This window comes from Spinacia oleracea, chromosome 6 (genome assembly GCF_020520425.1).
Source record: "Spinacia oleracea cultivar Varoflay chromosome 6, BTI_SOV_V1, whole genome shotgun sequence".
NCBI classification, from domain to species: domain Eukaryota; kingdom Viridiplantae; phylum Streptophyta; class Magnoliopsida; order Caryophyllales; family Amaranthaceae; genus Spinacia; species Spinacia oleracea.
Window position 1 is genome coordinate 104,304,713 of NC_079492.1, and position 15,236 is coordinate 104,319,948.

General features: G+C 38.4%; 1 protein-coding gene and 2 pseudogenes across 2 annotated transcripts; 1 reads left to right on the forward strand and 2 right to left on the reverse strand.

The window, feature by feature from the left end:
• Positions 1-451: 451 nt before the first annotated feature.
• On the forward strand, positions 452-5,233 carry LOC110787686 (D-xylose-proton symporter-like 3, chloroplastic). 2 transcript variants are annotated; one of them, XR_008923049.1, is made up of 15 exons: positions 452-970; positions 1,403-1,481; positions 1,568-1,627; positions 1,721-1,787; positions 1,892-2,016; positions 2,110-2,211; positions 2,308-2,685; positions 3,012-3,059; positions 3,148-3,210; positions 3,315-3,395; positions 3,510-3,608; positions 3,888-4,025; positions 4,155-4,321; positions 4,422-4,525; positions 5,046-5,233. XR_008923049.1 is itself a non-coding variant. In XM_056831031.1 (14 exons), the coding sequence occupies exons 1-13, from the start codon at positions 657-659 to the stop codon at positions 4,287-4,289; spliced, it is 1,689 nt and encodes a 562-aa protein (XP_056687009.1). In that variant the 5' UTR covers positions 452-656; the 3' UTR covers positions 4,290-4,321; positions 4,422-4,541. The 2 variants fall into 2 exon arrangements, 1 of the variants encoding a protein (XP_056687009.1); XM_056831031.1 differs by lacking the exon at positions 5,046-5,233 and having other exon boundaries at positions 4,422-4,541.
• Positions 5,234-5,657: 424 nt separating this feature from the next.
• Positions 5,658-8,252, reverse strand: LOC110787681 (L-type lectin-domain containing receptor kinase SIT2-like; annotated as a pseudogene).
• A 3,213-nt stretch (positions 8,253-11,465) lies between these two features.
• Positions 11,466-15,086, reverse strand: LOC110787685 (L-type lectin-domain containing receptor kinase IV.1-like; annotated as a pseudogene).
• Positions 15,087-15,236: the final 150 nt, after the last annotated feature.

Sequence of the window (15,236 nt, forward strand, 5' to 3'; positions counted from 1 at the left end):
AAAAAATCATAGGTTAAAAACTTGATCATACGGTATCCAATGGTTATCGGACCCGATGTTGACCGTGTTCGAGAGTGAACACGACCTGAATTTTAATCGCTTGATAATTATCTGATCGAAACTTGACCTGAACCTGAAATTACCTGCTACAAACCGGCTTAAACCCGACAAGATATGACCAGAACCCGAAATCTACCCTGATTATGACTCGACCCGAACCCAACATGTACCCAAAATGGAAAAACAACCCATTATGAGCGAAAACCAACCCGACACAACCCGATCTGACCCCGGGTGATAAAGTGACCCACACGACCCGACCAGATCACGACTCAAGATGATCGGATTCGAGTAACCGTTTTAACAGCTCTAATATTATTGTTACTGCGTAATCATAATATGACATGAGCCAATCGACTTTTGTCAGGAATGTCACCCTCTACGTAACACTGTAACAGCCGATATAATTTCTTGCCAGTTCTACTGTTCGTTCTATCAGGTCGTGCGGATAAACCTTTGCGTTTCACGTTGTCTGCTGTTGCTGATATTTTAATACAGAATCAGAGTGTTAAAGAGTACTACTACACTGTAGTATTCTTCAATATTATTCGGTGCGTGGCAGTTAAGCTCTGATCATCTGTTTTTGCCCCCCAAAAATGGCCTCAATTACCAGTGCTTGGGTCATCCACCATCCACACCTCAAAAATCACCGATTCAAGAAATCAATTTCTCTCTCCTATTGGTCCCACAATAATAACCCACCTACTCCATCATCTTCTTCAACAAATCTGTTCCGGAAAATGCAATTGAATGGAAGAAGAAGAAATATTGTTATGGAAAATCCTTCAATTTACAGTCTTGAAACTTCATTATTACCTCATAAAGTGAATTCCCAGAAGAAGGAGGATTACCCTGTTGATCATGATACTCCTGAACCAGAGGTCTTTGCTTGGTCTTCTGTAATTTTGCCGTGAGTATTTTGATTTGTTGTTGTTGCTGGGTCTGAGCTAAAAGTTCTGAATTTTGATCGGTTTATTGATAATGTAGCTTCAATTGAGTTTGAATGTACTTAATCTGTCATATTTTGGGTCAATTTTCACGGTATTGTGGCCAATTGAACAGTATTTCTCCCCCCTTTTTCCTGGGTATGAGCTTAATGTTCTGTATTTTGATGGGTTTATATTGAGTTTGAATGGGTTTAATTTGTCATATTTTGGGTCCAATTTCACAATATTTTGTCCAATTGACAAGTAAATTTGTCAATTTCAAGAAAAGGGTTAATTAATCTTCTTAAATTGGCCCCAGTTTGCTATGTTTACACAAACATCTTCCATTAGTAACTACTAATTAGTACCCAACTTAAAAAGCACATTTTACAGATTTTGGTGCTTATTAATTTCAGGTTTCTATTCCCTGCACTAGGTGGTCTACTATTTGGATATGATATTGGTGCTACTTCTGGAGCTACGATATCACTACAGGTATGCTTTTACTTTTGCTGATGTTGATATATTCCTATATTAGAATTATAGACAAGAAAAATGTGATTAGTAATCTATGGAAACAGTCTGCTGAGCTTAGTGGTACAACATGGTTCAATCTTTCAGCAGTTCAACAGGGTTTGGTGGTAAGCTTCTGTATCAATCATGCCTTGGTTTGATATCCAGTTGATATATAAGTTTATTTCTTTTCGGATACATTTTTCTGTAATGTGATGTAGGTGAGTGGCTCACTTTATGGAGCTCTCTTTGGTTCTATCGCCGTCTTTCCGATAGCTGACTTCCTTGGTATATCTTTAGCTAGTGCTTTATGTTGATTTGCTTGTGATATGCTTCTGATGGATTTGGGATTACCGAATTTAAAAGATATTTCTGCATCCTAAATCCTGAAGGAAGGAGACGTGAACTTCTCATAGCTGCAACTCTATATGCAATTGGTGGCCTCACCACTGCATTTGCTCCTAGCCTTGGAGTTCTTTTGATTGGGAGGCTTCTTTACGGCCTTGGCATTGGTTGGGTGAGCCTCCTATTGATTTTTCTGCTTTTGATAATGAGTAAATTAACTTACAAGTATTTTTATTGAATGTATGCTGAAGTTGATCTCTTGTAGGCCATGCATGCGGCCCCACTTTATATTGCAGAAACGTGCCCTTCTCAGATTCGAGGAACCCTGATTTCGTTGAAAGAACTTTTTATAGTTCTTGGCATTTTGGTATCTAACTTCTACAAATACTATACCTCACTTTTCTGCCCCCCATTTTTCTAATATGTGATTAACATTAACTTGTGCTCATTTGCATTTCTTCAGCTGGGTTATTTTGTTGGTAACTTTAATATCGATATGGTTGGAGGATGGCGTTACATGTTTGGACTGAGTCTTCCGGTTGCTGCAGCTATGGGTCTTGGGATGTTAAGTCTGCCTCGTTCACCTCGCTGGTTGCTTCTCAAGGGTGTTAAAGGTGAAGGATCTTTACAGGAGTATAAGGAATTGGCTATTGCTGCTCTGAGCAAACTCCGAGGCAGACCTGCTGGTGATAAAGTGTCTGAAAAGCAAATTGAAGACACACTAGTTTCAATGAAGTCTGCTTACCAAGATCAGGAATCAGAGGGAAGCTTTTTAGAGGTGTTTCAAGGGCCGAATCTGAAAGCTTTTATCATTGGTGGAGGTCTCGTACTTTTTCAGCAGGTGACCATTTGCTCGTCTGCTCGAGAAACAATACACAATGCACAGGGAGTGGACTTTAGAGACCATGTGCAGGGGCATTTTTTACATACCTTATTGCACATATATCCATGTAGATGGTGAAATGGGTATTGGTATTAATCAAATTGGGGCTAGTTTTTGGACATAAAGTGGTGGGACTGTGGGAGGGTATTCATGAGTCCACTCACTGTGCATTTGTCGTTCTTTCTCTTCTTTGAACTCATGTTTGTGCCTAAAAAGCTACGTCGAAGCCTAGTTTTAAGTATAAATGTTCTGACTCCTTTACTAATCACTGTATCTGTCTTCAGATAACTGGGCAGCCTAGTGTTTTGTATTATGCTGGTCAAATTCTACAGGTAAGGCAAAGCTTATCCAACTTCATTAATCTATTTCCTTCACTGTAAAATTGCTTGATTGGCTTACTGATCCTTGACTGTAAAATAGAGTGCTGGATTTTCTGCTGCAGCTGATGCCACTCGAGTTTCAGTGTTGATTGGCCTATTTAAGGTATACATATTAGTTATTACTCTAGCAAGGAGCAACAATCTGTTATTTAAAGTGGAATCACATTTGGTTGTCTTGTCACTCATTAGTGATTCCCTTTTTTGCAGTTTGTTATGACAGGAGTAGCCGTTCTGAAGGTTGATGATCTTGGAAGGAAACCCTTACTAATAGGAGGTGTTAGTGGGATAGTATGTATACTTAACCATCTTTTCCCCTGAAACTAGATGTTTTTTCTTGTCCTTTTAGTGTAGGAAGAGATATTTATTTGGTATATGAACTTTTTTCTTTGGGCTGTTATACAGGCTGTATCCTTGTTCCTCCTTGCTGCTTACTACAAGTTTCTTGGAGGCCTCCCTTTTGTTGCTGTGGCCGCTTTACTTCTATACGTCGGTTGCTATCAAGTAAATTCCTAAAACCAATCCTTTTTTCCTCTTTATAGACAAGTCAACTACCCATTATATCTGATTTTATAAACTGGTTTGCTATGTTACTCCCATCATAGCTCTCGTATAATTTCTTTTATTACTAGTAAAATATTGTAACTGATCCCTTCAAAAATATTTTTAACATCTGAAACTAGCCCTGTTACATCAACCGTAGGCAATAGTAAAACAAGTATTTAGCATGCGACCGTATGATTTTCCACTGACATATTTTTTTTCCATGAATTGGTTTTTCAGATATCATTTGGTCCTATCAGTTGGCTAATGGTGTCAGAGATATTCCCCCTTCGCACAAGAGGACGTGGGATCAGTCTGGCTGTTTTAACAAACTTTGGTTCAAATGCTCTTGTGACTTTTGCCTTTTCACCATTGAAGGTACGTAGTAGAACTGAATTCATGCTTTTCCTGTGAGTCTAGGACTCCTTTTTTTTTTCTAGTTTAAACTACATTGCTTTCCTCGGCTAGTTCTGCAAAGCTCTGTTCTTACATCTGTTAGTTCTGCAGGAGTTTCTTGGTGCTGATAATCTTTTCCTCATATTTGGAGCTATTGCTTTGCTGTCTCTCGTATTTGTATTGACCCTGGTTCCAGAGACTAAAGGATTAAGTCTGGAAGAAATCGAGGCAAAGTTATCGGAATGAGATTTGGTTCTGATGCTACATTATGAGAAAATGTATTTATTCCCTCCATGTAAACGCAATTCATATATCTAATGTGCTATTAATGTATAAGCTTTGAAAACATTGTCTTTTTTACTAGTCATTTTGTGGCAGACCAAGAAGATGGGAGCACAGATTTGTTTTCTTAAATTTGCACTGGGAGATTTTTCCGAAACAGATGAAGTCAGATTATAAGTTACGCATGAGTCAAAGCTCAGGTACTTACAAACCCTACCCTGTTCAGTAATTTATCTCCTCAGTCTGTCAGGAAGATTCTTTTCCCATTTTCATAAGATGTGCAAATAATGAAGGCAAGTGAAAAGGTCTTGCTATAACTTGCAAGGCTGACTTGTTTTTGGGGTAACTTTTAGTGTCTCATAATAAGTTAAGGTGAAACGGTACTCACCCAATGTTAACTGGTATGTCTGATTAAGTAGTGCAAAATTTCAAGGTTTCTGGGTTAACTTTTCATAGCCTGACACAATTTTACGAATATTAAGAAAGGTGCGTGATAAAGTGCCTAAATCAAACAGCTTCTCTTTCATATGAATCCCCAGATAAAGTGCCTGATTGTGCATTTTCTTAGGTACTCGTAGCGCTCCACATTGCACCCACAGACAACTGATATGAGAAACGACTAGGATTCTGAATTCTCAGAATTGCTGTTTCATGCAGGAAAATAAAGTGATTGATTGTGCATATTGTTAGTACTTGTAAGTGTCTACATTGCTCCTGCAGGTAGTTAACTGATATGGGAAAACGACTCACAGTGCTTTGGAATCTATATGATTTAAGGACCAAGTTGGAGGAATGAATTAGTAAGCACTCATTTCAGGATTGTACTGAGATAGCAATACATCAGTTGTATCAAAACGGTTTAGTTCTAAACCTAATATCTGAGATAATGTTCCTACAGCACTCTGAAATCTATGATTCAACGACCATATCAGATGACTGAATTCGTGCTAGCCATAGGACTAACAGAGACAGTTCCTGATGGCGATAGAACATTATGCAATCCCATTCAGAAACCGGTCTACTTGCCTCATTGTAGGCTTTTCTTCTGCCTTGTAATGCAAGCAGAGAAGGCCTAACTTCAATACAAACTCCATTCTTTTTCTTGATTATCACCTTCTACTGTTGCCATAAGAATTTCTCCCCTTTTCCAACAATCATAAACCCATTCATTGAGGAAAACAATCGTATGCACCTATATAACTGATAAGACGAAATCAGAACTCTGTATGTTCAATGCAGTAAAGCAAAAGTAATTATCAATAATGGCATATCTGTTTAACATACGTATAAAGGATTTGGGAAATAATGAGACATGTTCTGACATACATTAAGTTGACATACTCAAACCAGTATCTTACGTAGTAATCTTTGGAATCTATGAATAATTTAACGACCACATTGGAGGACTGAATTTGTGCTAGACATGATGACGAGAGAGCTAGTTCCAGACGACAATGGCAATATTCCCAACTCTTCCCTGGAGAAACCACTGATTTCAGGGTTGTACTCAGATGGGATTTCAGGCAAAGTTGCAGTTCAACTAAGAATCTGAACTACTTGCCTCATTGTAGGCCTTCCTTCTGCATTCGGATGCAAACAAAGAAGGCCGGCCTAGCTTCAAGATCAGCTCCATTTCCTTTTCCTCATAATCTCCTTCCATCCTAGGATCGCTTGCATTTAGAATTACTCCCCTTTTCCAACAATCATAAACCCAATCAGTGAGAAAAAGTGCCTCTGCATCATTATTACCATCTTGCTTGCCGGTTAGCCTACTCCCACAACTCACCTCAAGCAAGAACATTCCAAAAGAAAAAACATCCGCGCCAGTGGTAGGTTTTAGTGTTCTACTAACCTCTGGTGCTATGTATCCTATGGTTCCCACTACATGGGTTGTTCGAGGATCAATGCTATGATCGTAAAGTTTTGCAAGGCCAAAGTCACCCAACCTTGCATTCATCTCAGCATCTAACAAGACATTACTTGCCTTGACATCACGATGAAGTACAGCTTGTTCCCATTCCTCATGAAGATATAAAAGGGAAGATGCTACCCCTTTAATGATCTTGAATCTTGAAGACCAACACAATTTTGATTTTTTAACCTTGTCAAAGAGTATGTTATCAAGGTTCCCGTTAGGCATGTAATCAATGATCAAAAGAAGCTCCCCCCCTTTTCTTCTGCAAGTTTCTATGACGTAGCCTTCTCATGCAAGAGATCTCCGCCACAAATTCTTTCATCCCTTGCTTAGAATCGTAAGAGATTCGTTTCACAGCTACTTGGGCACTTGTAGAGGGTAATACACCCTTGTAGACCTTTCCAAAACCACCAACCCCAAGAAGCTCAGAGTCTCTAAATCCCTTTGTTGCTACAAAGAGATCTTTGTATGATAATCTATGTGGGGCATATTCTTTTTCCCAAGATTCATGTAACTCTTCATACTTCTTCCTCCACATGAACCAAACTACTCCAGCAATCAATAACAGCAAAAGTAAAACTACAATAAGCAGAAGTGCAAAAACTAGCTGGTTTAAACTTAGTCTTTTACGTTTGATTCGTGGAAGTGATGGAAGCTTAGAAAGATCTAGATCTTTCACTTTCCCACTTTGATTCCAGCTCCATCCTAGTATGTAATGACTATTTGCGACCATGCCAGTAGAAGATGAGAAACCAACATACATAGAATCAAGGGATATCGTAGAAAAGTTGATGTGCTTAGACAAGAGGCACTTGCTAGGCTTTGGATGACTAAGTGGAGCTAATGTTACATTAACTAACATCCGTACCTCATCATAGTCTATCCAAATTTGCATTGGTTTTCCACTATTTAGGAGCAGGGTTCTGTTTACCCCTTCTTTATCAGAATAGTATGATGCTGATGCAGCATCAACAGAGTTCAGGCTATTAACATCAACCCCAACATGGTTACCATCAATATCTCCAAACTCTCTAGTTTGGAAAGTGTCTAACTCTATTGCAAATATATGTTTTGAAGACAGGCCGTTTCCAGAAGCATTGAAGAGTCCTAGGTATTTGGATGAGAAAGCGTGTTTGAAATTTGTGAACGGGCTAATAACAAAGGCGATACCATGCGCACAATGATTGAGTACTTGAGGATACATTGCGAAAACAAAAGTAGTGGAGAAAGATAGATGACCTGGTCTGAAGAACATAGGATGTGGATAAAAGCATGGGAAGTATTGTGGATTGAGTAGTTTGTCATTCGCAGAAGACCATTTGGCTGAATAGTTGCGAGTCCAACAACGTGAAGTTTATTAATGGATCATTGGAAACCATTGTAGGTGAACTGTGTTTCATCTTGAGCAAGGGTAAGCACACCAATAATAAGAATTATCTTTGTTATATGGTGGAGATATTGAAGAGAAACCGCCATTAGAGCCATAGAATTGAAAATGCTTACAAGGGGAAATCCTCTTGCTTAAGTACAATAAATGTCATTTGGGAAATGATACATCAATTCTTTTTCAACGTGACCTGGCCTGAACTGCCTTGCATGGAAGGGAATCTGATTTAGAAGTACACCCCTAAGTGGTTCCAAATTAATGTCTTTACTATTTTGGTGGGTTCCAAAATTTTTGTCTCTCTCACCACAGGGTTGAACTTGAGGACACATTATTTGTTTAAACTAAGGTAAAGAGTAAATAAGTAATTTGGATGAATGGTATAAAAGGGTAATGTAGTTCTCACATAGACGATAGATATCTAGAGTAATGCAGTTCCATTTACAAACACATATTCCTGTAGTACGTCCTGTTTCACATTGCTCATTTTATCACGTTCCTTCAAAATGGCTGCTGATTTCATGGCAATCATAGGCGTATTCATCCTTCTCATTTCATTTGGTTCAATTCTAGAAATTTGCAATGTTCTTCTTAGCATCTGTAAGGATGGATTAGGTTTGGCTTGTGCTAGGGGTTTTCTTTTCTTACTAAAAGAAGTTCAATGAAATAACTAAATCTAAATGGACACTCTCTTAAGATATTTATAAGGTAGTTGTTTTTTGTTCTGTTATGTTTGTAATGTCTGATAAGCTATACCAGCTCACTAGTGTACGAAGAATGAAGAGTTCGTTTCATCTTCAGTCTCAGGTTGCTGTCTTAAACGTCTGATTCAGGTTGCCAGATGATGCAGGGTGTATGGTGCAGTCTGCGATAATAATGAAGAGTTTCATCCCAAGTCTCAGGTTGCTGTCTTAAAAAGTCTGTTTCAGGTTGCCAGTGAATGCAGGGTGTTCGTGTGCAGTCTGTGATACAATAAAGGTTAGAGATTAGTAAAAGTCTGATGGATGGTTCGTCATAAAATTTTAGTTACTATATGTAAAATTTCCAGAGATATACCCAAAGTTCACATATTTCTAACTGTATCACTCTTGTTTCCCAAAATCAACAATTACCGAGATCATGAACCAGAGAAAGCTTGTTAATTATACTATTTTAGCTTGTCTTTCTTTGTACTCATATTTGTGCATGAAATAGTGAAATGCCATGCCAATTCCCATTATTGACACTTCACTCTTTTATCATTAATGTTTCAGATAACTGTGCTGCAGCTTAGTGTCTTTGCATTAGCTGGTTAACAATACAAAGGTATGTTAAAAGTTACCCAACTTCATTCTTGCTGTGAATATAATGATACGGCTTACCCTAATACGGTTGCCTGTGACTCATATATATAATAATATTTTACAGTAGTACAATTACGAGTATACCCTTAGTATCCTCTATTACACCCCCTCAATCTGTGCAGGAACCACGTGCAGATTGGATCTTAAAAACTCAAAACGCTAACCTGACAAACCTTTCATAAAAATGTCAGCGATCTGTAACTCAGTAGGGACATAACGTACAACTAAATCACCATGAGCAACACGCTCCCGAACGAAATGATAATCTATTTTGATATGTTTGCTACGATCATGTTGAACCGGATTTACCGCAAGATAGGAGGCAGAAACATTATCACAATAGAGCTTTACGGGGGCGCGGAAGACGATTCCCAACTCAGCTAACAAGGAACGAACCCAAAGAGTATCTTGTACCGTATATGCAACAGCGCGGTACTCTGCTTCTATGGAAGATTTGGAGACAGTGGGTAGCTTCTTCGAGCGCCAGGAAATGAGGTTGCCACCAAAGAAAATTGCATATCTTGTTGTGCTTTTAATTGCTCTTTGCTTCCGCTAATATATACTACTGGAATATGATTTCCAACACTCCGGTAACAACCTCGCCGGAAAATCCGACCACACCTGCGCAAGGCACCACTCCTGTGCAGCAGCCCATCGGATTTGTCCACCCTTCTCCGTCACGTTCGCAGCCACACAACTTCGTTGGCGCACCGACGACTGGTGTCACAACGCCGCAACAAGTCGTCAACCACCAATATTCGACCACCTTCACGTGGCAGCCCACAAATCCGACGCCACTTCGCCTATTTGAGGTCAACTCGACACAGGCAGCACTCGGTGGCCAGCAATTTCATCAAAATTCCATTACTCATGGTGGAATTACTCACGGGGGGATTCGTTCCCATATTGCTGGAGTTCTAGGTGGAAATAATAATTATGCCAGTGGAGTATCTTCCCCTTTTGTTGGGGGTTTTGTAGGGGCTTCGTCAGCATCATCTTATGGAGGCCCCACGTTTACGGGTGGACACGGTCTTCTCCCACAATCGTTGACACCGAGTGGATATGGTGGTCCACCCGGTTTTCACTCGTTCGCTCAAAATATTGCTGAGTTGTCTTCCAATTTGGTAATTTCAACATCTAATATTAAAAGTATTGTTACAACTGTTCTTAGCGCAGTGGAGGATTATTTACCATGGCGTACTCAATTTGAATCTTTTCTAGTTTCTCATGGCTTATTAGGCATGCTTGATGGTTCAATTTCTATGCCAAATGTTTACATTATTGTGATAATCAATGTTGAGATTGATTATGTTTCCTGATTGTTTTTTTTTTCTTCAATTACGTGATAATGTGTATTTTCAGATTTGGGAATTTTGGATCTAAAGAAAACCTAGGGCTCTGATACCATGTGAATATAATGATACGGCTTACCCTAATACGGGTGCTTTTGACTCATATATATAATAATATTGTACAGTAGTACAATTACGAGTATACCCTTAGTATCCTCTATTACTTGTGTTAGCTTTACTTAAGGTTTCATGACAGTAAATAGTGTCCGGCATTCTATTGCATCACTATGCCGCTAGAGTTTTAGTACTAACTCTCCTATAAGCCTATGATAGTAAATACGAAAGTAATATCTCTACATATTTAGGAATTTACTTTAGCCTACTCAAGGTATGCTTGTTTCTCATTTCCACCTTGCAGTTTTGTTCTAAAAAAGTTGTTATTTAAGTTGATAATCTAAGAAAGAAACCTCACTAATCAAAGGTGTTAGTTTCAACATCAAGTATCTTCTTTTTCTTAAGAGGGCCTTGAGCGAGGGATAGATTCAAATTCTCAGATATAGAACAATGGAAAAGGTTTGTGTCATGCCTGTTGATGGAACTATGTACACTCAGAGGTAGACCTGGTTATTGGACAGGGTAGTCCAATGGATATAGGGTTAGGGTCAAGTTAATAGGGCTTTTATTGGGCAGGGCTCTTATTGGACAGGGCCTTTATTGGACAGGGTCATTATAGGGTCAAACTTATACTACAATTATTTTGAAAATTAAAATAGCAATGATACAAAAAATTACGTGTATAGATTCGTATTTACTTGTACATGCACATGGCTCTTTTATTTTTCATTTTTCATTGCCCGTTTATTGACCCGCTCACTAATGACCCGCGACCCGCTTTTGACCCGCCCATTATCGACCCGCTAAAAATGACCCTTTCAATACCCGACCCTCTTTTGACCCGCACCGACCCTGACCCGCCCCGCCCGATAACCAGGTCTACTCAGAGGGCTGTTTAATGCAGGAATGAAAACCAACATTCTGAAGTAATACTACCTAATAAGACATGGATTAACATATTTTATTGCACATCAGATGTGCATAATGCATTACAAGTTTACAACTTACAAGCACATTAGTTTACGCAAAAGGTAGATGATAGTTCAGTAGGAACACTTGACAAGAGGGGGGGGGTGAATTGTTTCTTAGAAACTTGGGTAAGTTTCTTGCGGAATTTAAGCAATAAAGAAACAATGACCAATAACGAAGAAAGATATGAAACTGAGGAACCTTCTTGACACTAATCGAGAAGGAAAACCTCACAACTCTTTTGTATTAATGTAATACCTCTATTACAAATACACTCTTTAACTCGAGTTCCTCTCGAACACGAGTTCCTCACAACAATCCCCGTTGATTACTGTGCTACTCTTTCTCACTCTTTCTCTCTCTGACTTAAATCTAAGTCACTTAAGGATCACTCAACCCTTAACCCAGAAATACAATTTAGATAATAAAAATCTAGTACGTAATAAAGCTTATACGCAATAAGGAACTCAAGGAACACTCTTTTTGTAAACCGACTCTTTTAAAAGGCTTAAGCTCTTTTTTGGAATATAACTTGCAAAAATCAGTTGTGTATGAAATAGTGAAAACTCTTCTCCTTTTATAGAGGAGTTTTTCCTAGGGTTGGTTACTCATGTTTCCCTCAACTCCCACTAACTGTTACTGCTTAGTAACTTGGGCATAGTTGGAGTGAAACAAGGAAGACTAATTCCAACCACTACTTTGCACGTTCAATTGAGAAAAGATTGAGAGTAGTTCTAGGATCAAGTAAAATCTTTTTGCTTGGAAAACAAGAAAAATCTAAATAGAATCCTATGTTTATTTTTTTTAAATCATTTTATTTATTTCCAAAGATTTTCTAATTAAAACTACTTTATATTTACTATTTATATTTTCAATTAAAACGTACCAAAATGCTCATGTTCCTTTCGTTCCAAATTACGCATAGACAATATTAAATACTTTCATAAATCCTAAAACATAAACTCATATGTCATAGTCTTCATGCTTGTACCTTTAGGAAGTTCACTCGAAGTCTTCACAATTTGTTCCTTCTCTGGAACATCGAGGATCCACATAATATATGAGGATCTCGCCTCAGGATCTTGCCCAAGGATCTTGCCCTTCTAAACTTGTCGAATGGTTATTTTTTCAAAGTATTTTCTGACATTGATCAAATGACTTGCGTATATTCCACTTTGCTTACTTTATCCAACTCAGGTTCTCCCTAACTTAGCATTGTCCATCAAGGATCTCGGGACCTAAATAGCAACATAACTTAACCAATAGTCAGGAGTTTGCTTTGTCATCATCAAAACTTTGGGGTCAACTGTAGACTAACCCTATCTGATCAAGTACCCTAACAACGTACACTCTGAAATTTTTGATTCAACGGCCATATTGGAGGACTGAATTTGTGCTAGACGTGACACCAAAAGAAACAGTTCCAGACGACGATGGTAATGAACCTTATTTATCCCAAACCTCCCCAAAGAAACTACAACTCTCAGTGTTATATTGCGATGGTATATCGGGCAACGTTTTACTTCCACTAAAAAACTGCACCAACTGCTTCATTTTAGGCCTTTCTTCTGCTATAGGATGCAAACAGAGAAGGCCTAACTTCAATACAAGCTCCACTTCCTTTTCCTGATAATCACCTTCCATTGTAGGATCACTTGCCATAAGAATTTCTCCCATTTTCCAACAATCATAAACACAGTCACTGAGGAAAAAATCATTATCAGACTGTTCACCAATTGACCTCCTTCTACAACCTACTTCAAGCAGAAACATTCCAAATGAAAAAACATCACTACTGGTGGTAGGCTTTTGCGTTCTACTAACTTCAGGTGTAATGTATCCAATGGTTCCCACCACATTAGTGGTTCGGGGATCATTGTTATGATCATAGAGTCGGGCCAGGCCAAAATCACCCAACCTTGCGTTCATCTCAGTATCTAAAAGGCCATTACTAGCCTTCACATCTCGGTGAAGGACGACTTGTTCCCACTCCTCATGAAGGTAATAAAAGTGCAGAGGGCACCCCTTTAATTATGTTGAATCTCGAGGACCAACATAGATTTAATAATTTACCATCCTCGTGAAAGAGGAACCCGTTAGGCATATACTCGTATACCAAAAGAAGTTCCCCTTTTCTTCTGCAGTAGCCTAGGAGCTGTACCAAGTTTCTATGACTTAGCCTTCCCATACTAGAGATCTCTGCAACAAATTCTTTCACCCCTTGTTTTGAATCATGAGCAACTCTTTTCACAGCAACTTGGTGACCTACCTTCCCAAAACCGCCAACTCCAAGAAGCTCGGATTTTTTAAAACCTTTTGTTGCTCCTTGAATGAGTATCTATGGAGGACATATTCCTTCTCCCAAGGTTCAAACAATTATTCATACTTCTTCCTCCAAAAATACCAAACAGCTGCAGGAATCATTAATAACAATAGTAACGCCACAATAAGTACTAGAACTACAAAATAAGCTTGTTCAAGATTTGCTTTTGATGTTTAATTCGTGGAAGGGATGGAAGCTTAGAAGGGTCTAGATTTTGTGCTATTCCACTTTGATTCCAGATCCATCCTAGTATGTAATGATAATTTGATATCAGGCCAGTTGCAGAAGTGAAACCGACATATATGGAATGAAGTAGTATGGTAGAAAGATTGAGGTGCTTAGATAATAAACACTTGCTAGGCTTTGGATAACTAAATGGAGCAAGTGTTACATTCAAAAACATATTTACCTCATCATATTCTATCCAAATTTGCATTGGTTCCCACTATTTAGCTTCAGGTTTTTGTACACCCTTTCTTTGTCAGAATAGTATGCTACTGTAGCAGCCACTTCAGACTTGAGGTTATTCACATCAATTCCAACATGGTTTCCATCAATATCTTTCATATCAGCATTTTGGATAGTGTCTAATTCTAAAGCAACTATATGGTTAGAAGGAGACCATTGGTGAAAGTACTGAAGAGTCTTATGTATGCGGATGGGAGAGTGTGTTGGAAATTTGTGGTTGGACTAATAACAAATACGATTCCATGGCCGGAATGATTTGGGACTTGAGGATACATAGAAAAAACAAAAGTTGTGGGGAATGATATATGATTTGGTCTGAACTTCACGGGACGTGGATAGAAAGCATGGGAGGTATTGTGGATTGAGAAGTTTGTCATTTGGAGAAGACCATTTGGGAGGATAGTTGCGATCCCATCAACTTGAAGTTTGTGGATGGATCCTTGGAAACCATTGTAGGTGATTCTTGAGCAAAGGAATTTACATGTACAGCTAATATAAGAAGAAATATGAGGCTCATTGAATTGTTACTTGGCGGTTGGTATTTAGAATGCAGGAACAATTTCCACTAGTGTCATAAGTTTTAGAGTGCTTATTTTCTGAACTTGATTTTTTTTTTTCGGTTTTTCCTTTGTACTAATGTCTGATTTCCAGCTCACGGTAAATTAGGATGAGTAGTGATGAGTGATTCAAAATGTCTCATGTTGGTTTGGAGTCAAGTGACAGGTCGCTTGACATTTGAAAAGTCATATTGGTGTTCTATGATATTTTGACTTGGCAGTGTGAAATTATTGTGTACTATGATATGTGCCCTATTCAACCTTCTACGGTTCTACCTGATAATGATTTTTAACCTACCCTAAGGACAAACTGAAATAATGTAGCAATATTCAAGGAGGTGGATGGAATACGGAACACAAAATTCTTTCCTTTTTTTCTACTTTCTTAAATATACAAAATTCATCTTTTACATACTTCTATTGACTAGGAGCATAAGTGTGTCTTCAATTCTGCTATCGGAATCGTTACACAAACAAAATGACATAACTTTCCATCTTAACTGAAACAAGAAAAGAAAGTAAAAAATTAGGCGCAGAACTGTATTA

Bases quoted from the DNA above. Each gene is read 5' to 3' on its own strand.
- LOC110787686 (XM_056831031.1), top strand. From the start codon at position 657: ATGGCCTCAATTACCAGTGCTTGGGTCATCCACCATCCACACCTCAAA. The intron at 1,482-1,567 runs GTATGCTTTTAC...CTATGGAAACAG, and splicing joins GAGCTACGATATCACTACAG to TCTGCTGAGCTTAGTGGTAC. The intron at 2,212-2,307 runs GTATCTAACTTC...GCATTTCTTCAG, and splicing joins TTATAGTTCTTGGCATTTTG to CTGGGTTATTTTGTTGGTAA.